Raw genomic sequence first — 24,949 nt, 5'->3', positions numbered from 1 at the left:
GCGCAGAACGCGCGCCGGGGCGGGGGATGGTGAGGGCGCGCCAATGGAGGGGGCGGGGCTCAGCCACCTCGCGGCGCGGAAGGGTTTCGTTGCTAGGGAGATGCGCTGCGCCAGGCGGGAAGCGGGCCAGGCCTGCTACTCTAGATAATCCGCTACCCGCGATAATCCGCTACCCGCTTTTGCGCATGTTAGGGATTTGACGACCTGTAGCATTCTGATGTAGCAAATGTTTCGCAGGGTCTGTCATAGGGATCTCTGGTGAGAGGAGGTTCCCTTTGAAGGCAGAACTGGAAACCTTGCTGCTAACTGGGTAGGGTTGTTGAGATAATTACATGAAATGGCATATGAAGGGGAGGCTTAGTTCAATACCTGGCACGTAGTAGGTGTTCAGTAGGCGTAGTTACTGTATTGATTCAGATAGTCTCAACGCCAACGTCTCTTGAAAGAAATAAACTGGCCGGGCGCGGTGCCTGTAATCCCAGCATTTTGGGAAGCCGAGGTGGGCGAATCACTTGAGGTCAGGAGTTCGAGACCAGCCTGGCCAACGTGGCGAAACCCCGTCTCTACTAAAAAAATACAAAATTAGCCAGGCATGGGGGCGGGCGCCTGGAATCCCAGCTACTCAGGAGGCTGAGGCAGGAGAATCGCTTGAACCCCGGGGTGGGGGCTGGGGGGGCGGCGGAGGTTGCAGTGGACCGAGATCACACCATTGCCTGGGCGAGAGGGCGAGACTCCGTCTCAAAAACAAACAAAAAACCATGAAAGAAATAAGCTTAGTGAAGGCGGGCATTCTGCCTGGCTAACGCTGGTCACTCTCTGCTGTGCCTGGAACATTGTAAGTGCTCAGCAAACTAGTTTAAGGTAGGAATAAAATCTGCAAGGTTGCTTTTGTTTAAATTGGATAAACTTTTGTGTTCCAAGTCTTTGGAATAATTGTATCTTTAATTATTATACTAGTCGTCGTTAAATTTTGAACTCCAGTGCTTCCCATGAAGGTAATGATACACAACATTTCCAGCTGGGATTGTTCCAGGGAATCCAGGCTAATCAATTATCTGGGCTCATTATATCTATGGATATAATTCACCTCTTTCCTTATGTTTTTGTTAATCCTTCTAGCTCACAGTGATCACTCCCTTTAAAACTGTCATTCTTAAAATCAGCACAACATAGTTTAGCATTTACTCATTATTTTCTTCATGTGATTGTTCTCTTTAAGAATAAAATCATTGAAGGAAAGACCTTAATTTTTTTTTTGTACCCTTCAGGGTGTTGAAAGCAGCAGGGGCCTAGAAGACATTAAACTGATACCACAGAAATACAAAGGATCATTAGAGACTGTTATGAACAACTATATGCCAGCAAATTGGAAACCAAATGGAAATGGGTAAATTCCTGAACAGATACAACTTATCAAAATTGAACCAAGAAGAAATAGAAAACCTGAAAAGACCAACTATGAGTAATGAGATTGAATCAGTAATATAAAGTCTCCCATCAAATAAAAGCCCAGGCCCTGATTGCTTCACTGCTGAATTCTACCAAACAGTTAAAGAAGAACTAATACCAATTCTTCTCAAACTCATCCTATGAGGCCAGCATTACCCTGATACCAAAACTAGATATGGACACAAGAAAAAAAAATCTATAGGCCAGTATCCCTGATGAAGATAGATGCAAGAACCCTCAACAAGGCCAGGTGCGGTGGTTCACGCCTGTAATCCCAGCACTTTGGGAGGCCAAGGCACGTGGATCACCTGAGGTCAGGAAATTCGAGACCAGCCTGGCCAACATGGCGAAACCCCGTCTCTACTAAAAATACAAAAATTAGCCGGGCAAGGTGGTGGGTGCCTGTAATCCCATCTACTTGGGAGGCTGAGGCAGGAGAATTGCTTGAACCTGGAGGGGGCGGAGGTTACAGCCAGCTCAGATCGTCCCACTGCACTCCAGCCTGGGTGACAGAGTGAGACTCCATCTCAAAATAAGTAAATTAAGAGACTCAACTAGCATAAATGAATTGCAAGTCTTTTATAGTATATAATGAGCACAACAAAAGTATCAATATATTATATGGAAATACATTTTTCAAAGGTGGATCTTTAGCTTCCAAGGATTAAGAATTTTGTTATTGAGTTGGTTCTTCATTCAGGCTCTGCACCTGAGACCTACAGTCCCCTGGGATTTGGGTCCGAGGACTGGCATTACCTTTGTAGGTGGCCCTTGGCAACTAGCACTGTCTAAAATCTTAACATTTGCAGATGAAGCCTTACAACATGTCCCAAAAGTATGGAAAGTGGGCCGATTTCAACACAACCATTACCTGTTCCCAGTAGCTGACCAACTAGGGAGATTTCAGAGGTTAATCAAGCAGGACAGAGCAGGGTAGGGAAATTTTTTTAAGCTTTATTATAAAACAGGTAACTTTGTCCCTATTAAGAATTTGGAACTGAGGCTATAGGTCACTTATGATCAAATAATGAAAGGTCTGCTTCAACTGGACTACATAACATTCCACATTTACCTTTTTGACTAGAAATAACAGATGAAAGTTCACTTAGTTTGGTGGGAAACAAGAGATACAAAGATATCTTCTTCTCCAGGATGAAACTCCTAAAGGTAAATGTTCACTGAGTACCACTGTCGCTCAAATTTAAGACATCTGGAGTTCCTTTGAGCATAGTTCTGCTCTCATATTTCCAATCACTTCATCTAGACTCCTCCTCAACTTCTCTTCCTCTGTGTGCACTCCAATTGCAAGTCATGCCCAGGTTCTATTCTTAGCACTCTATATACCCTCTACCTGGAGAGTCTTATTCTTCCTATATTCCAACCACCATCCATATGCTGATATGGACTGAATATTTGTATCTCCCTCAAATTTGTATGCTGAAGCCCTAATCCTCAATGTGATGGTATTTGGAGATGGGGCTTTTAGGATATAACTGGGTTTAGATGAGGTCATGACAGTAGAGCCCCCATGATGGGATTAGTGCCCTTACAAGAGGATGAGACCAGAACCTTCTCTCCTCTGATATAATTACCCACATAAACCTTCACATATTGAAGAGCTGGTTGATCTCTTAACAAAGGGGTCTCCAATTCCTGAGCTGCAGACCAGTACTGGTCCATGGCCTGTCAGGAACGGGGCCGTACAGAAGCAAGTGAGCGAAGGGCGAGCGAGCATTACCACCTGTCACATCAGCAGTAGCATTAGATTCTTATAGGAATGTGAACCTTATTGTGAACTGCAGATGCAAGGGATCTAGGTTGCGTGCTCCTTATGAGAAAATGCCTAATGATCGGAGGTGGAATGGCTTCATCCTGACACCATCCCTCCCAGGCCCCTGGTGCGTGGAAAAATTGTCTTCCATGAAACCTGTTCCTGGTGCCGAATAGGTTGGGGACTGCTGGTTTAAAGGACTGATGACGCTTTTAATGCAGTGAGTGACACAGATGAAGTATATAATGTGAATTCCAGCAGAAATGGATGAAGAGACTGAAGAACAGACCCTATCTGATTCTTTTTAAAATTATTTTCTTGTTATATAATTATGGTCATTCAACAGCTAATTTCTATTAGACTTCTTTTTTATTGCTTGTTGTACATATGTATAAGTGAATATTTGTCTTTTCTATAAGCAATCATAACATTGGAAATCATTTTTCTGTCTCCATTTTATCAGTTTTTCTTGAACCATTTGTTAATCTACAAGTTCTATGGCTATATAGAAATCTATTCACATTCACAGGATTTTGCAACATGCTTTGCTCCATTTTTACAGTTGTATTTGCTTTCTCCATATTTATTCTACAGGAATTAATTTATAGTTTGGCTTGCTTCTTAGTTATGTAGTCTTGAAATGCCATATTCACATTTGCTTTTATGGTTCCCATATTAAGTTAGTTCAGGGCTTTATTTACCCATGCATTTGTATATTTGAGCATTTTTGTTGCTTGCTTTATACAAGCTTTAATTGAGACTAATACATGTCTTTCTTTTCTTTTTGTAGAGACAGGGTCTTGTTATGTTGCCCAGGCTAGTCTCAAACACCTGGCCTCAACTGATCCTCCCACCTCAGCTTCTGAAAGTGCTGGGATTACAGGCATGAGCCACCACAAGAACACATTTCTATAAGGTTATGGGGTTTTACTTTTTTCCAGTGTTAATTAGTTTCACATATCTAGAATTTATAATTTCTTACTGGATACTAGTATAGAATTACTGTATTTATTTACCTGAACAAATTAATGTTTCCCTCTACAAACTACTTTAGAAAGATTTTCAATAAAGGTAAATGGGACGTAATAATCTATTAAGAGAAAATGACTCAGAGTGGAACCTGTAGCAAAATATAAATTTGCTGTCTTTAAAAGACGAATTGAAAGCAAAAGATTCCAAAAGCTTAAAAAAATGGAGATGCCCTAAATAAACTTACCATTGAAAACAGAAAATGTTGAATACAATAAAAAAATGCATTGTTGTGCTGCCAAGAAAGAAAATGCTTTAGAGGTAAACATTAATGAAGTGAATGAATGAATCCAGAGAGGCAAGAGAACCCTGACGTAAGCACCTACCCTGAAAGGGTCTGCTGAGTTTTAATGAACTTGAGCTTCTTTTTAATAAAAGCTGCACTGGGGTTTAGGAGAAAGGAGACAAAAGAGACTGCCCAACATGCAGAGGCTAAGAGGAGACCTACACATAAGCCAGAATGCCTTATATCTTCAGTGAAAAGTGAACAATAGCAACAATGAAAAACCAAACCAACCAGAAGAGGGGAATAAGGAAACTTGTCTATCAAAAACTAGATGCTAGGTAGGAAAAAAAAAAAAAAAAAGGACTCATTTCCTATGATATCCAAAAAAGCCTCAAGTCAATTATTTAAAGTGTTTATTAATCAGCAGAGATAAATCACTTAGAAAGATTAAAATTATATTCTCTTTGGTGGAATATTCTTCTATCCAGACCTCAAACAATTCCTATAAAATTCCACTGAACGTAAGCTCAAGTTCAAAAAATCATAAAACAGGTGAGGATCTTAAGTACCTCTGATGAGTGGCAGGGTATAAGTGGCTTATGTGGGTGATCCCAACACTTTGGGAAGTTGAGGTGTGGGATCACTTGAAGCCAGGAGTTCAAAACCAGCCTGGCTAACATAGTGAGACCCTGTCTCTGTTTTTAAAAAACAAATAAAGTCCAATGAGTTGAGTGCCAGCAGAAAAAGAAAACTGACAGATATCTATAAATATTTTAGATACTAGAATTATCTGTTGCTGAATAGAAATATACCTTTTCCTCATTATTACGTTTAATTCACTCCTGAAAACCCTACTGCTAAGTGAAAAGCCACTAAATGAAAATAATATTTTCACTGGAAAATCATGATGCATTCTGTGTAAACCCAAGAAAACTAAACAAATTCAGACCAAAAAAATCAATTTTTCCAAAGACAAGCTTATATAAACAAGTTGAAATAAAGACAGTTTATTTACAAACTATAATGTAATGAAGGCTTGTTGTAAACTTTCTTCCTTCTTTACCAATTTTTCAGTCTTTAGGGGGGCCTATAGTTATTTTACACTCTAAATTTATAGCACTTAAAGTTACAGCACAGAAAAACACTGTGAGTTTAATGTTCCTGTGGCTTACAACACCTTACAGGAGCTGGCTCCTTTGCAGTCGCTTTACATTAATCACTTCCTACTCTTTCTCATTGGTGTCTGAGCTCTGATTCATTGGCTTCTGTTCAGTTTTCACACTCCAGACTCTTCCATGGCTCAGAACTGTCAAATATGTGGGTCCTACCACCTGGAATGCACCCTCTGCTACTCTTCACCTGACTGGTTTCTTTCCAACATTCTAATTTCAGATTAAGTGTAATGGACCCAGAGAAGCCCCCTCTTACCACCTTGTGGAAATTGGTCCCTCTTCTGCACCTATATTTAGTGTTTTAATTGAATGATTCTGGAGTTCTGCTCAAATTGGGAAGTCAAACCTGATTGAGGTTATTACCTTAGGAAAAGGACAATACTAATTGGTCAATGTTCAGGGGAGTTCAGATAGTAACTGCAACCTGAAGACAACCTGTGATATGGTTTGGCTGTGTCCCCACCCAAATCTCATCTTGAATTGTAGTTTCCATAATCCCCATCTGCTGTGGGAGGGACCTGATGGGAGTTAACTGAATCATGAGGGTGGTTACTCCCATGCTGCTGTTTTCATGAGAGTGAGTTCTCACAATATCTGATGGTTTTACAAGGGGCTTTTCCCCCTTTTGCTCGGCACTTCTCCTTGCTGCTGCCATGTGAAGAAGGATGTGTTTGCTCCCCTTTCTCCCATGATTGTAAGTTTCCTGAGGCCTCCCCAGCCATGCTGAACTGTAAATGTCTTTCCTTTATAAATTACCCAGTCTCAGATATATCTTTATTAGCAGCATGAGAATGAACTAAAACAGCCTGTGAATATTATTTGCCACTCTCACTAACATGCTTTAAATGTGTCCACTCATTCAAGCTCTGAGGGTGGATTACTTTGTTTCACCCTAGTCTGAGGATTCTCAAGAATGTAGTATGTGGTCATTATCCCACCTCCTTCTACCTGAGGTAGGATAACTTTAAAATGGTGCAAACTGGACTTGGACTGTAGACCATACTGAGATGCTGATGCACTTGCCCGCTTGTGGGAACCCACTTCCCCATGACCTCAAAGACAACCTTGTTTTGTGTGCTTGCTGATAGATGAGAAGGCTTGTCTCTCACACCAAAGGCTGGCATTTGTGACAATTTCTGTGCCTATAGGGCCTAACCCAACATCTGGCTCAAACATGGGACGCTGATATTCATGAAGGGCATTCTAGCAGAATATATCAGAGAAAACATATCAGAGGTGAACGTGTGATTGATGTATAATCTCCTTAGGTGGTCCCTCTGGAATAAAACTTCAACACTCTCTGTAACTGGTCTACAGATAAAGGTAACACATCCTGTGGGATATAGTTCTCTATGTATTTTGTTGAATCCATTCCATTATATTTATTAATTGTGTGATTAAGACTTAAGAATATGCTTTAGGGTTCTCCTTCTGGTTGTGTAACTTAAAATGCTAAAATGTATTATATATCAAATAATTTCCTAAGAGTCACCAAGGGGGTTCACAGAGAAACTACGATTTGGGTTTTTTTGTTCACCCAGATAGCCATTTCTCAGCCCCAGGAACCCAAAGTGTGAGGTAGTGCTCTGCCTCTACCTGGGGCTTAGCTCTGCTATTTGCATAATTTTGGTTCCAAGTTTCCCTCTTACTTTCACTGGAGGAAATTGAGGGTTGAGCCAGCATGTGATAAGGGAATGGTTAAATGGCTTGGATGTGTTGTTTCCTCTACTTGATTTGATGGGTTTGTAGATCCAACTCCATCTCCCCTGTATGAAAAGCCTTGGTGAGCTCAGGTGGGTACCTAAGCTTGGGTTGCAGTCACTACGCAAAGTCCCTCAACCCAGCCTTAGACATCAACCTCCTAAGAGTTTGGATTTTCCGTGCCCTTCAGGTGATCAGAAAGAAGAAATTTCTCTCAAGTTGTGGCAAATAACCCTTCTAGGAAAAAATATACATTACTCCCACTGCCCCCCACCCTACTGCCACCTCACCCCCATGGCATTTTCCTACGTCTTTGAATAAACCCAAGAGAGATCCTAAGTAAAACCAATTCCTAAAATCACTCCTGTCCCTCCAACCATCCCCAATGGACTGATCTCAGATTTCTATCTTGAAACAAAGAGGCTGGAAATCAGCTTTTAGTACTGTGTTGAATGAAATATTTCACATGCCATTACTGTAGTTTTAATGTTAAAACAATTTAGGAATATATTATAAACAAAACAATAAGTTCATAGTATTCCAAAATTTTACTTGCTAAGTGCACTATTAATAGCCTACTGCTATATGTATTCATTTCTAAGCTACTGGATGTTAACAGAGCTAAACTCAGACCTGGTCATTTTAAAATCATATCTCCCTTTATGTTCACAAAAGCTCATTAACCATCTTAAAATCCTCTAAGCACTGACTTCACAAAAGCAAAATAGAAAATAGNCCCCCATGGCATTTTCCTACGTCTTTGAATAAACCCAAGAGAGATCCTAAGTAAAACCAATTCCTAAAATCACTCCTGTCCCTCCAACCATCCCCAATGGACTGATCTCAGATTTCTATCTTGAAACAAAGAGGCTGGAAATCAGCTTTTAGTACTGTGTTGAATGAAATATTTCACATGCCATTACTGTAGTTTTAATGTTAAAAACAATTTAGGAATATATTATAAACAAAACAATAAGTTCATAGTATTCCAAAATTTTACTTGCTAAGTGCACTATTAATAGCCTACTGCTATATGTATTCATTTCTAAGCTACTGGATGTTAACAGAGCTAAACTCAGACCTGGTCATTTTAAAATCATATCTCCCTTTATGTTCACAAAAGCTCATTAACCATCTTAAAAATCCTCTAAGCACTGACTTCACAAAAGCAAAAATAGAAAAATAGTTCTTTGTTTATTGGATACCCAAGAATTAATTTTAAAATTTAAATTTGGCTTTAGTATCATTAAGTAAGGATATCACATCCTCAGAACCAAAAACTAACAAAAAACTCATTTTCTTCTTTCAGGAAATTAACAGCTAAAAAGGCAAAAAGAGGGTTGAGGATATATAAATATAACAACTTTTAACTAGCTAATTAAAGAGAGGATTAGCAAAGATAATTGAAGTATACTTATAATTTCAAATTTGCATTTTGAAAAAGTGTTATTTTTAATTCAAAGAGATTAAAATAAGGAGCTAAACTGATATGAATTTCAAATACTCTTTCTCTGCCAATGACCAAAACAATTAGAGATGAAATGAAAACAAAATCTTAGGTAATTAACAGACTGGATAGTCAAGTTTAAAATCAGTAAGGGTTAACTGTCAATATACTTTGATATCAGAAAGCTTACATCAAGGTTTGTTAGAAGGGAGATTAAACAGTTGTTGATATGTTACACAGAAAGAAAAGAGTAAAAGGAGGTATGGAGAGAAAGCTGTGAGTCCTTTGGGTCCTCCCCAAATCTTCTATCACTAAAGAAAAGTAACTGGTTGCAAGTGTGACAGGATAGTAACAGTAGCCTCTAGGCTCACTGCAGAAAGGAAGTCGGCCTTTGATTTCAGTAATTTAGGGTCCTGTGGGACGATAGACAGTCTTCTCAGTGGAGAAAGGGGAAGATTGTGGTGCCTAGAGGAAGAGCCCTTTGGTTCTTTGAAACTTTGAGTTTTCTGTATAGCAAAAAGTGGAGACTTAAATTCATCTTTGGGGAAGACCTTTTCCTTTGTTATGAGAAAGCTGCCCTTTACTTAGTTATAGGAACTGAAACAAGTCCTCACCTGACCCAACGTTTCTGAAGAGAGGAAAGTGGTGACATCGAAATGAATTCAAAAGCATCCATTCTAGAGTTAGACTGAGCAACCAGATGAGCTGGTGTATTTCGAGTCATATATAGTTGAGACATGTTATAGTTTGGTATTAAAGTGCCTGTCTAAATGCAGTAGCTCAGAGTTTTCCTAGATTCCAAATGAATATTTATTAAAATGAAGACATATTATAGTGGTTTAAAATTAGACAACTTTAAAATAGGATTAGGAACCAGAAATTGAGATGAGAGCACCTAAAGACAGATGGAATTAATCAATTACAATTTTCCTCTTGATTCCATTTTATCCATATAAACAGAAATTTCTCCACAAAAAAATCTGTGAAATGAATGACTTAGAGTTGTGACTCCTAGAGTTTTTGCCCCTTCACAAAATAAGACTTTTTAAGGCTCACAATAGGTACCTCAATGCTTGTCGATTGATGTGACACGAGTTCATTTGCTAGGAGAGTTTATTCAAGTTCATCTAAAATTCCCTGAGAAAAGAATGCACTATTTAAGGTAGATTATGTCTCAAGGTACAAAACCTGATTTGATAGAGAGGCACTAGCTGCTAGCTTCCAAGCTTCCATCCTTTAAATCAGCGAAAGAAAGGAAATCCAGGCTCTTCAGTTTAGCTTCAGCACTATCAGTAAACTCCCTGGAGGCTTTCTGCAGTGGAAGCCGGGGTGGGCCCATTGGAATCCCAGAGACCAGAGTCATGATGGCTTTGGTCTGTGACACTCCAAAACCTAGACAGGAAAAATAAATTAGGAAACATGACTGGTACTGTCTGTCTCTCCACAAACATCCCAAAGAAGGAGATCATATGCTAACAGCAACTACTACAACAAGGTAAGATTAAAACAAAAGATGGGAACATTTCTAGTCAATATGACAGATGAGCGATCATTTGAAATCCCTCTTCCTGCTTCAAACACATAGAAATGCTGGAAAATTTTAAAAGTTGATCACAGTAAAAGAAAACGAAGACTCAAGGTTAATCTTAAACCCAAGAAGGAGAAGCCAAAGGTGTCAGGAATAAAGAGGTCAGAAAGGTGAGGAGAAGCTGATGCCAAACAGCCCTTGAGGATAATCTGATTCAGGAATATACTATTGTTGATCAAAGGAGGTAGGACTTTATTGCCAGGATGAAATTTAGTTTAAGCTTATTTAGGAAGTCCCTGAGAAATGCAGTACTTAAGGTGGCTTATGACTCAACGCTGCTGTTTTCATGCTGGTGTTATACGGCTGGGATGGCAATGGAAAACGAAGCCTTAGATCTGTGCGTGGTGAGAAGTTGGAATTAAACTCCCTATGTAAAACCGGTAGTCAGCCTTCTATGAAAAGCAATAAAAAAAACCCAGCCCACTGGTCTGGGGATAGGGAAGAAAGCTTGACTTCTACTAGGCTTGTGGATGGAAACGATCTCATGAAAGAAATCTCAAGCCTGAGCCAAAGGTGAACGCTGGATCCCAATGTACGTTACACACTTAGTATAGGTACTATACTAAGAAATTAACCCAAAGACTGGTTAGAACTGGTGGAACTACAGTGTCCTAGCAGAAGCAAATGTAAACCCACTTGATAGGGTACCTTACAACCTAATGTTCAGTGGGTTACCCAGAAAACAATGGTCTCTGAAGAGGAGCTGAAAAGCTAAAAATTACAAAGCGCATGAAGATAAGCAGCAGCATGAGAACTAGCACATTCAAAAATGGCAAAACTTACATCCTAATAGTAGATGACAGAAAATTCTGAAAGAGACTTCTCAGAGATAAAAGGAGGAATAGAAGTCATAGGCTACAAGAAGAATGGTAGAGTATAAAACAATCAACAAGAAATATTGAAAAATATATATATTTAGGGAAATCAAACAGTGAAAACATAGCTAAAGAATTAGCGATTTTCAAGGTAGAGCTAAGGAAATAATCCAGAATACAGCATAGAAAGATATGTTAAATATTTTTTTTAAAATTGAGATACAGATTGAGAAAATCCAAAATACAACTAATAGACTTTCAGAATGACAGATTTGAGTAAATGCAGTCAAAACATTCTTTACGGATAACAGAGAATTTTTTCAGAACTAAAGAAAGACAAAGCCTTCAGATTGGAGAGGCAGATGGAAGATCAGGTACACTGTTAATATGTAAAAAGCATAACTAATAATTATCCATCATAATCCCCAATCCCCATCTTCTAAAATGTCTGTAATTTGTTTTCTTAGCTGGCTATTGCTTTCAGATTCAAGATATAAGAACTAACTTTCTTTTGCTAAGTTAACTTAGTTACAGTAAAAACTGAGCATTGGGAAGGAAAATATTAGCCTGATTGAATATACAGTAGGCCTCCCTTGTCTGCAGTTTCACTTTCCATGGTTTCAGTTACCTGTGGTCAACTGCAGTCCAAAAATAATAAGATATTTTGAGAGACAGAGAGACTGACCACAGTCATATAACTTTTATTGCAGTATATTGTTATAATTGTTCTATTTTATTATTAGTTACTGTTTATCTCTTACTATGCCTAATTTATAAATTAAACTTCACCATAGGTACGTATGTACAGGAAAAAAACATGGTATATGTAAGGTTTCGTACTATCTGCAATTTCAGGCATCCACTGGTCATCTTGGAACATATCCCCCTGAGATAAGTGAGCACTACTGCACACATCAATTTTTTAGTTTGTCTAAAATTTTAATAGTTCAATACCTATTTTAATGTGCTTTAGGAACATAATAATTATCACACCAAACCCACAATTTTGTGAAAACATTGCTTAGAACAAGGGAACAACAGGTAGTTCACAGCACTGGAGGCACACAAATGTGCAAAAATCATGAAAGTGGAAAAACAAACAGAATGCCCTTGAGGGAGGAAGAGAGCAGGTTGAGAACCCTACAAGAATGAGGGGCATAACACACAAGAGGTGCTTGGGAGAGAGGGAGGAGTTGCCAGGATTATGCAGAACACTGACAGAGAGCAGGGAGGCCTGCCAAAATAAACTTAAAATTTTCCTGCATTAACGCAGATTCAATTGGCCCAAGGGCCAATCTCTTGCAGAAGAAGAGTGGATGGTGGCATTTGTCATTTGTTATGAGAGATTTAAGACACTCTGGAGAGGTTTCTCTACTCAAATTCACTGTATTTCTCCCCACCACTGCTCCCCAATTTTACTTTGTCATATTATCCAAACCTCTATCCATTTAAGCTTACTTGTGTTAATAAACTCTGTTTAAATTGTAAATACTCTTGGGAGAGCTGTCAATCATTCACAACGTAGTAAGATCTGTATTTAGACTGCCTTCCTCCAAGCACTTAGGCTGAAATCAACCTCAATGCAGTAGTAGAATTTTAATAAGCAGAGGCAAGTAAAGGGAGGGAGTGCTGACGGTTTAGGAGAGAAAGAATGGAAAATGGGGTAAGTATGTGCTAAAATGGAGAAGGCTGCCAAAGAGTTTCCAACTAGGTTTACTTCACAGTTTTATATGGTTGGCCCCGAGGGCTAATAAGGGAAACAGAACTCTGCTTGCAGCAGACCATTAAAAGAGAGTTCTTGTTGAACCCTCAGAGAAAGTGATGGTATTCCATTTTCTTTACAGTCTCCAGCAGCAAACAAAGCAGAAGACATGTGGCACTTACCTAGTTTGACCACAAAGTTGATAAATCTCTGGATACAAAACTAGAAAAGAACAAACATATCTATAGTTAGTATTATTGAACTGTGTAAACAATGTAAATAATGTAGAAGTCAAATTACAGAAACCCTAAAAAGTTTGCACACCTTCATTTACTAAAGGTCTGTCAGAGTGGAGAAAAATAGCCAAGTGAAGATGACTGGGATCCATCCAGGCTAAGGTAAGATCTTTTCATACATGTAGGCTTTACAGAATGGGCCCATGCAGAAAAGAAGCTTCAATGATGGAATTCTACAAGAGAGTAAAGATGGGAATCACACCCCTTATCCATCTAGCTTACATAGGTAAACTTACCAGTTGGTGCAGTGGTTTTTAAACTCGGGTACATATAGCTCTGGGGTACCTTCCAGGATGCCTAAGGAGCACGTGGCCAAGGTTAAGATTTATGGGAATCAATTTCTAGATCCTCAACTTCCATAAATGCTGTTTTCTAAAATTGATGAGCATAAGAATTGGCGTGAACTGGAGGTGCAGGTTGTTGTAATTTCACTCATGTAAATAAAACAGAGGGCACTTAAGTACATTAAAGTGAACGAGATCAATTTAGCCCTAACTTTTCGTCTGCTTCTTCACTTGACTAAAAGCTCTTTAAGAGCAGAAACCACCTTCACTGAAATTATGTACTGAGTAAATAAGACTCGCTCACACGTGCCTTCTTAAGAAGAAACAGAGAATGTGGTAAACTAAGTTCCTTACCAACATCGTTTTCAATGGGATGTTTTATTTAGAGTGGAACTAAAAGGGGAAAAAAGATGGAGACTGGATCAACCAATAAGAGAAGCCATTGAATGGAAGGGTCAACATTATAGCTGCTTTAGTCTACTCTATCTATGATTTCCCTGTTCTGCTCAGAACAGGTTAGAATTTTCAGAAATAACTTTTCTAGGAAACTGGGCAGGGTGGCGGGAACCATCAGTGCAAGGAGATGGCAGAGTATGCACAATTCATTCTTCTTACCCTTATCTAAACCAAAGTCTTGTCAATGTTTAGTTGATCTGGCATAGCTTCCTAGATCCCTACCTTGTTCCTGTTCTTAGTTTCAGCTGGTCTGAGGATAGATAAAGGTGAATATTACATATGGTATTTAAACTTTAAGGAAGAAGAAGATTTATAATGGCTCAATTTTGAGGCCTATGGGTAGGGAATAATTAACCACTCTGGATTCTGCTTCTTCATGTTCTCTCTGGGCTAGGGCTGCAGGTCACTCCCTTTAACCCCCAGGATGCTTTGTACTTCTGATCTGTAATCTCTGAATACCCTGATGGCAGCCTGTCCTGTTCAGAAAGATACCACAGCCAAACTTTATTAGGACCAACCACTTGCTTCAGTCAGGTCTTTCCATTCCCACTTATTTTCTTGGGATACACCTCTCAACCACTTATACTATCCTGAAAATCCTCATGCCTCTCAGACCCCAAAAGTCTTGCTCTCATGTCTACCCTACTTTCTGCCACTTCATTCCATTTACACTTTAGAACCATGTGTTAGAACCAGATGTTAGCTGGGCATGGTGGCGCATGCCTGTAGTCCCAGCTACTCAGGAGGCTGAGGCGAGAGGACTGCTTGAGCCCAGGAGGATTCAAGGCTGCAGTGAGCTATGATCACATCACTGAGCTCCAGCCTGGGCAACAGAGCAAAACCCTATCTCTAAATAAAAAAGAACAAGTTGTTGAGACTGTTCCACCCTTCAACTGAGGCTCTTCTTTCCCTGGATGGCTAGGCTGTCCTCCATGGAACATTCACAGCAGCCACTATGTCCTCTGGAGTCTTCCCAGCAACATATCAGCTTCTGCTGGGTTTTTTTTCCTGTCTCAAATCCTGTATCTACTTTGGATCACTCACTAGGCTCTTATTTCTTTCCTGGTGGATGTTTCTAGTTCTCAGCACATTTCCAGGGTGAACAAGACTGACCTGCCCTGACTTTGAATGAAGCCTTCCCCATTTTAGGTTACCATCTTCATAGCTTCCTCATATTCTGTGATAACTCTGGTGTGATGTCCTCAAGGGAACAGCCTGTGGTCATTTTCCCAGAAATCTATGGCCATTATAGTCACAAAAGTACTTTGAAGATAGAGTAAAAATAAGATCCTTTCTAGGAGGAAGAGAGGAGCCATCCCTGTATGGGTCCTGTCCTGATTAGACATGTCGGGAACACAGAAAATGGGGACAGCTTTCTTTGGTTTTAGACAAGAAAAAGTACAAAACAGAAGAAAGGTAAAGAAAGAGGCAGCTGGGCAATAATGAGGGCAGGCATGGTAGAGAGAAGAAAAAGAATCCTCAAGTGGGGAAGAAAAAAGGCTGTGATTTATGGGAAGGGAAGAAAACGTTTACCTGATAGTTCAGGGCTAAAGAGAGGTCCTTTCGTTCAAAAGCCTCCAACATCTGGTTTGTCTTTTTTCCCAGGTAGTTATAGGTACTGGCAAGACAATAACAAATACTGTAGGTTCAATAACTCAACAGGAAAGGTCCAGATCTTCAAATCCCTCTGCTGTTTAAAAGGGAAAAAATACACCTAGTCCTCCTAAAGTCTGTTTTTGGGTCCTAATCTATTAGGGGATCAGACTGTCTTCAGTTCTGAGTTTTCCAGCAATACTAAGCAGCACTGCAGAGAAGGGATTGAGACAAAAGGGGATAAAGGAAGAAAAGCGGAAAAAAGATAAAGAAAAAAAATGGAGGTGTCTTTGCTAGCAAGCGACTGAGGCCAGCTCTTGCCCTAGGGTACACACAGGTGCAATGCTAGACAAGAACTGTGGATAAAATGTAGCATCTGAGGTGAGTCCTAAAAGCCTTATGCTGAAACACTGGGTGGACGGAGCACCATGAAAGCAGGGGCAAATCCTAACAAATTACCCATATTCCTTGCTCATGGGTATATTACTTAAAAACTAGTTTCTAGATAGTAATATTAATAATAATGATAATAAAATGAGGGATCATTTACTAAGTGCCTATTATATTATAGGTGCTTGACATAAATCATGTCTAATCCTTGTAAAACCCTGCAAGGTAGGCCTGGTTTTTATTTTGATTAAAGAAGGGCTTCAGAGTTTCCACAAAAACTTTCCATTGCTTCATGTTGTCTTCTATAACAATTCAACAAAAATGAAGGTGAGAATAGTTATTTGATCTGATAAAATATTTTTGTGGACTTATAAAACTCTCCAACTCTACCTATAAAGATAAATATCTTAAATAAATCACTGAATTCTTAGAGAAACCGGCAAGGTAAAAGGTTATAGAAACTCATAATAAGGATATTTCCCCAAGTTCTTTAAATTCAAATGGCTTCTCCCATAGTAAGTCGGTATCAGAATATGTATTTATCTTGATGTACCAATAACAGAAATGTTGTTGGACTTATATATATAGAACCGGGGTCAACAGCAAGGAATTCCAGGAATGTGAAGCTCACGTTATCTTCTGGTAATACAGTGAGGAAGAACAATGTCTGAGGAGCTTCAGAATACTAAAATTTGAATCCCAGTGGTCTTAGGCTTATCCTTGGTTAGACAGAAAGGTGATTATAGCTAGGGAGAAATGAAGTTTAACCAAATGTACTTGCCTTATAGATTATGTTGACAGAATTAAAATGCTTAGTATGGAGGCCAAAAAGCAGGAGCCAAAAAAGTAAGACTTTCCAGGCGGAAAAAGGTTTAATGGTGATACGGTTTGGATCTGTGTCCCTGCCCAAATCTCAGGTTGAAATGTAATCCCCAGTGCTAGAGGTGGGGCCTGGTGGGAGGTGACTGGATCACAAGGGCAGTTTCTCATGGTTTAACATATCCCCCTTTGTGCCATTGTCACGATAGTGAGTTCTCGTGAGATCCAGTTATTTAAAAGTGTGTGCCACCTCACTTCCTCCCTCCTGCTCTGGCCACGTAAGATGTGCCTGCTTAGCCTTCCACCATGACTGAAAGTTTCCTTCAGAAGCCAAGCACATGCTACCATGCTTCCTGCACAGCCTGCAGAACTGTGAGCCAATTAAACCTCTTTTCTTATACATTTCTCAGTTATTTCTTTATAACAATGTGAGAATGAATTAACACATGTGGTCAGCAAATACAACATTCAAATTTCCTCAGTAGAAATAGCCCTGTAGTTACAATGGCTGTCATAGGCCATCTTGGCTTGGTGAACAAGCCATTTATATTATTCAACTCAGTCACTCTTCCTCACAGCCAGGCTCACCAAGACGTGTTATAAATGTTATTTTGCTCCCCTGGTACCTTTCAGTTAATGCAAACATTTAATTCAATCTGCTTGGAAACATATTCTAATGAATTAAGTTAACATGTGCAGTGGACATGCTAATTGAATTGCCTGTCTTTTGCTAAGTAGGCATTGGGCCACATGATTCTGGTTGGACCTGACATGGACACTTGCCTAGGCAGTGCTATCTAATGATGTCCCAAAATGCCACGCTTGGGCAGCCATAATTGGCCATGTGCATGCTGAAGCAGAGAAAGCCCATTTGGATACAGAGAGAGAGAAGAGAAATAAAGAGATGTGCAGAAAGATACAGTGGTGGTCTCTCCAAAAAACCACATATGGAAGATAATCTGCCTTGGGTGTTGAGATTCTGCAGTTCTTGGCTTTCATCTTCTCTGAGGCCTGGTTTTACATCCTCCTCTTGGGCTCTATGTGGTTTCCCAGAATTTTATAATAACGTATCTTCTTGTACATAAGGTAGTTTAAATGGGTTTCTGTTACTTGTAACCAAATAACTTCTGACAAAGATAGAACTCACAAAGTGTGAGTCCATCCTTGAGACACTGGTCACCAGGGTCTATAGCACTAAGCGTCAGTTCCCGCTAAGGTCTAGGCCCTGTGCATGTCCTCAATTCATGTGCTCATGTGTCTCACCTCTGACTGCAACAGATGCTTCTAAACAATGACTGAATTTCTTTTTTATCCTTTTTCTTTTTTTTGAGATGGAGTCTTGCTCTGTCACCCAGGCTGGAGTGCAGTGGCTTGATCTCAGCTCACTGCAACCTCTGTCTCCTGGGTTCAAGTGATTCTCATGCCTCAGCTCCCAAGTAGCTGGGATCACAGGTGCCTGCCACCATATCTGGCTTCTTTTTTTTTTTTTTTAGACAGAGTTTCGCTCTTGTTGCCCAGGCTAGAGTGCAGTGGTGTGATCTCAGCTCACTGCAACCTCCGCCTTCCAGTTTCAAGCAATTCTCCTGCCTCAGCCTCCCAAGTAGCTGGGATTACAGGCAGCTAATTTTTGTATTTTTACTAGAGACAGGGTTTCACCAGGCTGATCTCAAACTGGTGACCTCGTGATCCACCTGCCTCAGCCTCCCAAAGTGTTGGGATTACAGGCATGAGTCACTGCATCCGGCCCATTTTTTAAAAGTTTTAGTAGAGAGGGGGTTTCACCATGTTGGCCAGGCTGGTTTCGAACTCCTGACCTCAAGTGATCTGCCTACCTTGGCCTCCCAAAGTGCTGGGATTACAGGTGTGAGCCACCATGCCCAGCCCAATGACTGAATTTCTAACAAACAACTAAGCACTATTTAATCCCTTTCACTGGAAGAATGTGGAAAAGAAAGGAAACTTCTATTAGAAAGGATACAAATGTAAGAAATACAGCTACTTGGGCCAGGCGCGGTGGCTCATGCCTGTAATCCCAGCACTTTGGGAGGCCGAGGTGCGCGGATCACGAGATCAGGAGATCGAGACCATCCTGGCTAATGCCGTGAAACCCCGTCTCTACTAAAAAAATACAAAAAATTAGCCAGGCATGGTGGTGGGCGCCTGTAGTCCCAGCAACTCGGGAGGCTGAGGCAGAAGAATGGCATGAACTCGGGAGGTGGAGCTTGCAGTGAGCCGAGATCACATCACTGCACTGCAGCCTGGGCAGCTGAGCAAGATTCTGTCTCAACAACAACAACAACAAAAAAGAAATACAGCTACTTTGGTGATGAATACCTTTATGGGGGACTTTATAATCATTGTGAAAAAATGAGCCATGCTTACCTGCCCACTGCTCCAGTTGCTCCCATCACCAGAGCACTCAGCAGTTGCTAATCAGAAACAAAGAATATTCACTTTTATAAAAAAGAGAAAGAAAAGAGATGCTACTATATAAATAGCTACACAAATTGTTTTGGAGGGAACTGACCTGCTGCAACATGCTAGGGGGTGACTTACCTCATCCACCCCAAAAAGGAAAGCAAACTGTTGCTGGCGATTCTGGTCAACACACTGCCCGAAGTCTAAGAGATCTGTATCACTGAATTTCAGCCCTCGGAAGGTGGGGATCTTATCCTGAATCCCATCCAACAACTCCTCAGCACGAACTGCTCAAAATAACAAGTACCTCATCAATCTGCACATCTCCAGGAAATAACATCTCATATAGTGCCACGTATCTGCAGTGAGCTGCCACAAGCTGCTGTCAGCCAGAACTGACTGCAGACTAGGAATAATCACTTCTCCCTGACTAGCAGCTCCTATGTACTTGTCCAATTATAATCCTAAACTTCCCATTCCTTGAAGGCAGTAGATGGATATTTGTGAAGTGTAAATATATATTTGGTCTTAGTCCCTGGTTCCTGAGACAAAGTACCTAAAACCCTTGTAGACAGGGGTGCTAGGAGAGTATTTTATTCTAACACTTGGTCTTTGACCCTTATTCCTGACACAGAGCTCCCAAGACCTTTGTAACTTCCTGAGAGATAGGAGCATCTGACACAAATCTCCTAAACCCCTTGGAATCTCCAAAGTGATATGTGTATTTCTGTATGCTACGAAGTTTACTGATGACTAGATCTCCTAGATAGCCTCAGGATGAGGGCTGGTTGCCAGGGGAACCAACTATGTACTTAGGAGGGTTGGAACTTTCAGTCACACGCTTGGCCTCTGGGGAGGAGAGCGGGGCTAAAGATTGAGTTGATCACCCATGGCCGATGATGTACTCAATCATGCCTACATAATGAAGACCCCATAAAAACTCAAAAGGACAGGGACTCTGTGTTGCTGAACACATGAAGGTGCCTGGAGGATGGCTTGTTCAGAGAGGGCATGAAACTCCATGCCCCTTCACACATATATTACCCTATGCATCTCTTCTTCTGGTTATCTGTTTCCTTTGTAATAAATGAGCAATAGTAAGTAAAGTGTTTCTTTGAGTTCTGCGAACTGCTGTAGCACATTAATTGAACCCAAGGAGGAGGTAATTGGAACCCTGATTTATAGCCAGCTGCTAGGAAGTACAGGCCACAACCTGGGACTTGAGACTGGCATTGAAGTGGGGGCAGTACTGTGGGACTAAGCCCTTAACCTGTGGGATTCAATGCTAACTCCAGTAGCCAGTGTCAGAACTGAATCCAATTAGAGGACACCCAGTTCGTCTCTGATGAAGAATTGGTTGTTGGTGGGGAGAAATGCCCACACGCATTTTGGTGGCCAGAGGTAAAATGTTTTGCGTTGAGTGCTAAGTATGAAAGTAGAGAACAGGAAAAGCAGTTTTGTTTTTTTTTTCCCTTCAGAATGTTTATAAAGTACAGCCTCCATTTTTCCTCTAATGGAATTTAGAAAAGAGTGGGATTTTTAAAATAATCTAAGAAATTTCAGCTAATTATAAAACTCTTCTCTCTGGAGAAATACAGTAATAACAAAAGAAAAGCTAGAAGAGAAGTCAGAAGAGATCAGAGGACTTTCCTATGTGCTATAGGCACTAAGAATACAATAGGTTCAAGGTAGACACACTCCTCTCCTAGTGAGGCTTACAGACTCATGTCTTCTCAATAAGAAGAAGAGGTGTGTGTGGTAAAGACGAAAGGTATGTGCTACAAGTGCCCAGAGATCAGATTTCCTTTCATACCTAACAACTTCCATTACACAGCAGTGTGAATGATTGATAAGGCCTGGGACTTTAGAGTGACATTTAGAAGCAACTGGAACTGCCCAGTCAATGGTGGTGTGCTTTTGTGGCATGGGGTAGGGTGGGATGGAGTGGAGTTTCTCAGCATGATAGGGTAAAATGTGAGAGTTGGAAGGAAAGAAATATCAAAAGAAGCAGTACTTACTCTTTACCCCTGTCAAGGCAGGAATGTGATAGTAATAAAATGGCAGGGCAGGGGCGGCAGCAGCCACTTCCTTTAGGAAATTAATCAGGATATCTGAAAGAACAGCAGGAACAGTCATGGTGAGAACAGGTGTAAAACAGTGGCTTTCCCTGGTAAAAAAAAAAAAAAACGAATCATCTGATGAAACGCAACCATGTTTCTCAGAAGCCTCAAATTCTCAGCCACTCTTACCATCCCTGCTACTGCTACTGCAATGTTTTTGCAACTCACTTCCTTCAAGTTTTATTTTCCTTCTGTAGAAAGCCCAAAATAAGATGATTATTCTCCTACCATACTAAACTCTATTAAAAAATTGATGAAAACCTTCCCATATATTAAGAGATGATGATGAAAAACATAAGTCCATCACATGAGACTCTTGTCTTCTTACTCCAAAAAGGCTAAGTGTGGACAGTAAACAACAGAGACTACTATAGGACAATAATAAGATTTTAATTGAGAAAACCCTGTAACAAAAAGATAAACAATATCTGCTTCAAGAGGGAAGTTATAGGAGTAGTGGCACATTTTGCAAGAACAGTGGCACATTTTGCAAGAATTCCAGCAAAATTTGGTACTTTTCCCTTTGGGGAGAAATCCAGATACAACAAAAGAGAGCACACTCTGGTTTGCTGAGGAAGTGGCGTTTCCTGCATCATCTCATGTGAGCTTCGCCTGCAACGCTACTGCAGATGATAGGTCCAGCAGCACTCCAATGCTTTGGATGCCACTGGGTAACAGGAGAATTTTATATACGTCATCCGAATACTGTTATGATGTGTATTCAGTCTATGATAATATTTCTGACAAATTATTATGTATACATTATTTTCCTTTTAGGAAATACATTCATGTAAAATTTGTAAAGCCATGTGAAAAAATTTTTAAATGTTGGGCTGGACACAGTGGCTCATGCCTGTAATCCCAGCACTTTGGGAGGCTTAGGCAGGAGGATAAAGGCCAAGAATTCAAGATCATCTTAGGCAACATACCAACATCTCGTCCCTACAAAAATTACTTTAAAAATTAGCTTGGCATGGTGGTACGTGCCTGTAAGTTCCAGCTACTTGAGAGGCCAATGGAGGAGGGTTGCTTGAGCCCAGGAGTTCGAGGCTGCAGTGAGCTATGATCATGCCACTGTACTCCAGCCTGGGCAATAAAGCAAGACCTCATCTCTAAAGAACAATTTAAAAAATTTTAAAAACTTTAAAAATGTTCATTTTAAACTCACAATATATAAATATTAAATTGCTTACTTACATGAATTATTTTCTATGTATCCATAATAGGTGATATTTCATGACGATTTAGACCTATTATGCATTTAATTATGGATTTATTTAATCATGTAGGCAAATAGTGTCTGTTTTATCTTTCTAAAATTTATACTTCTTTTTTTGCTAATCAAAAGGATTAAAAGACTTGGTATACTTAGACACCATAAATAGTTTCCACAGAGAAGACAATAGAGAAAGAGAAAGCAATACTTTTGTATTTTGGAAGGCAATGAATATTTCTGTGAAATCTCTTAAAATTCATCATTCACTCAACCTTGAATAGGATGTGTAGTCTCAAAATGCCCATCACTTATATTCTTCTAAGAAAAATGGTCCCATGCTTTGCCATGTGACTGACACCCTATGCAACTCACTGGTCCAGGAGCAGACACTTGACCCAAACATAGGCATCTATCCATCAACCGGGGCTCAGCAGATGACCCAATCAGATCGATTACTGGAAAAAAGAACTGAAGTATTTTAAGGATCCAGGGAGAGCAAATATTTCAGAGAACCACTGTACCATTGCAACTTTAAGCCTCCAATCTATAGTGCTTTACTTTCACAAACTAAATATAACCATTTTGAATGGAGGCAAGAAGTGGACCATGTGAGCTGCCATGCATTCAGGCCTATCTACTTACCTTTGGTCCATGGCTTGAGGAAGAATGGTGCAATGACAGCGATGCCATCAGCTCCTATTTCTGCTGCATGTTGGGCCTTTAAAGGAAGAAAGAAGACCATATTGGAACAAGTGATTTACTACAGTCACCTATAGCTTAGATACTAAGATCAGTAACAAGCTCTTCAAATTTGCCAACTGATGTACCACTGGAGAGTGGGAAAATTAACCAAATTTAATGAATGTCATTGCCAGGAAAATCCCTGGTCGCAAAGTAGAGCTCCTTGATGAAGGTGAGCTGTGCACTTAATCTTATACTTCATATTTTGTCAGTACAAAAAACCTTGCTAAGGAGACGTAAGTGGTTCATTTTGATAAGTTGTAACTGTTACTCGAGATATCTGCTGATGTAATTTCTCTTCTGTTTAGCCCATTGCTGATACTGTCTCTTCTGTCCAATGACGTGACAGTCATATTTAAAAATTTATATTAGATTGGGAATGCAGTTGAGACACGCTGAAAAGGAAAAGATTATATACATCACAGAAGATACTTTGCCCCATATTTCTGATATTTTCTCAAATTCCTCCAGAAAAAAGTAACATTTCCTCTTGCTGGACCCTTATAACACTATGTATCTATTTCAAGTAAAATACCTAAACCTACCAGGTTGTAAGGCAGTTGTGTATGGTGACTGTCCTCCAACTAGAGTGTAAGTCCCTCAGGGCAGGGCTCAGATCTTGCTTACCCTTGAGTCCAGGTCAATCATGGTGCCTGGCACATAGCAAGGAACCAGCAGACGCTTGTTGGTTGTTTCGGAACATGCCCTACTCTCTAAAAAGGGAAAAGGGCTTCCTTCTGAGACTTTGACTTGTAATATCTATATCTAATAGACGTGATTATCTTTCTGCAGAAGTAAACTAGAATAGTTAAAAGGAGAAGACTGGGATATAGCCAAATTAAGGCACTGGGAATAATTTCATTAACACAGGATCAGAATGTGATATATTTAAATCATTTGATTAGTACTCTGTTTAGAAAAAGAGCAGAAGAGTAACCTTAGCTGAAAGCAAGGAAAGAGGAAACACCTAAGAGAGTTGATGGCAATGTCCATTCAAGCATCATCCAATAAAGAGTTATGGCTAAGAAGATGCCAATGTTATTGTCTCTTTGGCAAGACTACCCCTGTACCAGGAGATTATCCCTATTCCAGAGGATTATTCATTCCAAGATTACTTCTATACTATTTGGGTGTTCAGCCCAATGGATGATACTGTCATTCATATCATTACATGATATTTTAAAATTTGTATTATACATTGGAAAAGAAGCAATTGAAAAGATAAAAAAAAAAATATACCCTACACCATACTGCCTTAGTTGAAAAACCTTTTGTAAGAGAAGCAAATCAAATGTAAGAGGAATAATTCAAGTCTCTAAATTCTGATTCCACACTTATTATGGCTAATGATAGATCTTCCTTTGCATCTTGCCTAAAGCACTAAATTGCAATTTTTTGCAAGTATATTACACATCCCATTTCTAAATCCAAATAGCCAAAACAAGCAAAACCCATTCAGAAGAAGCTGGGCCAGAAAAAGTCATATATCTAAGTTCTGGAAACTTGGTTAATTTGTAGCAGTCCAGGTACAGGGCTTTCTGATAAACAATTTTGAACATCTTTGTGCTTTTTTTTTTTTTTTTTTTTTTTGAGATGGAGTCTTGCTCTGTTGCCCAGACTGGAGTACAATGGCACGACCTCAGCTCACTGCAACCTCCGCCTCCTGGGTTCAAGCAATTCTCCTGCCTCAGCCTCCTGAGTAGCTGGGGTTACAGG

At 40.0% G+C, this 24,949-nt stretch overlaps 1 protein-coding gene across 6 annotated transcripts in view; it reads right to left on the bottom strand.

Annotated features, from left to right (window-relative positions):
* Positions 1-8,523: 8,523 nt before the first annotated feature.
* NPL (N-acetylneuraminate pyruvate lyase) overlaps positions 8,524-24,949 on the bottom strand; it is a 40,276-nt gene continuing 23,850 nt past the window's right edge. For 5 of the 6 annotated variants that reach the window (XM_017848072.1, XM_017848075.1, XM_017848074.1 and 2 more), the window contains 7 exons: positions 23,135-23,210; positions 21,175-21,267; positions 19,295-19,443; positions 19,121-19,167; positions 15,470-15,554; positions 13,083-13,122; positions 8,524-10,187 (listed from right to left, as the gene is read on the bottom strand). In XM_017848072.1, the coding sequence (XP_017703561.1) occupies positions 10,003-10,187; positions 13,083-13,122; positions 15,470-15,554; positions 19,121-19,167; positions 19,295-19,443; positions 21,175-21,267; positions 23,135-23,210 (675 nt within the window). In that variant the 3' untranslated portion in view covers positions 8,524-10,002. The remainder of the gene's footprint in view (positions 10,188-13,082; positions 13,123-15,469; positions 15,555-19,120; positions 19,168-19,294; positions 19,444-21,174; positions 21,268-23,134; positions 23,211-24,949) is intronic. The other variant, XM_017848076.1, reaches the window with a different exon arrangement.

This window comes from Rhinopithecus bieti, unplaced genomic scaffold (assembly GCF_001698545.2).
Source record: "Rhinopithecus bieti isolate Rb0 unplaced genomic scaffold, ASM169854v2 scaffold_27006, whole genome shotgun sequence".
In the NCBI taxonomy this organism is placed as follows: Eukaryota; Metazoa; Chordata; class Mammalia; order Primates; family Cercopithecidae; genus Rhinopithecus; species Rhinopithecus bieti.
The sequence above is the reverse complement of the archived record's forward strand: the minus strand, read 5'-3'. Positions and strand labels throughout refer to the sequence as shown.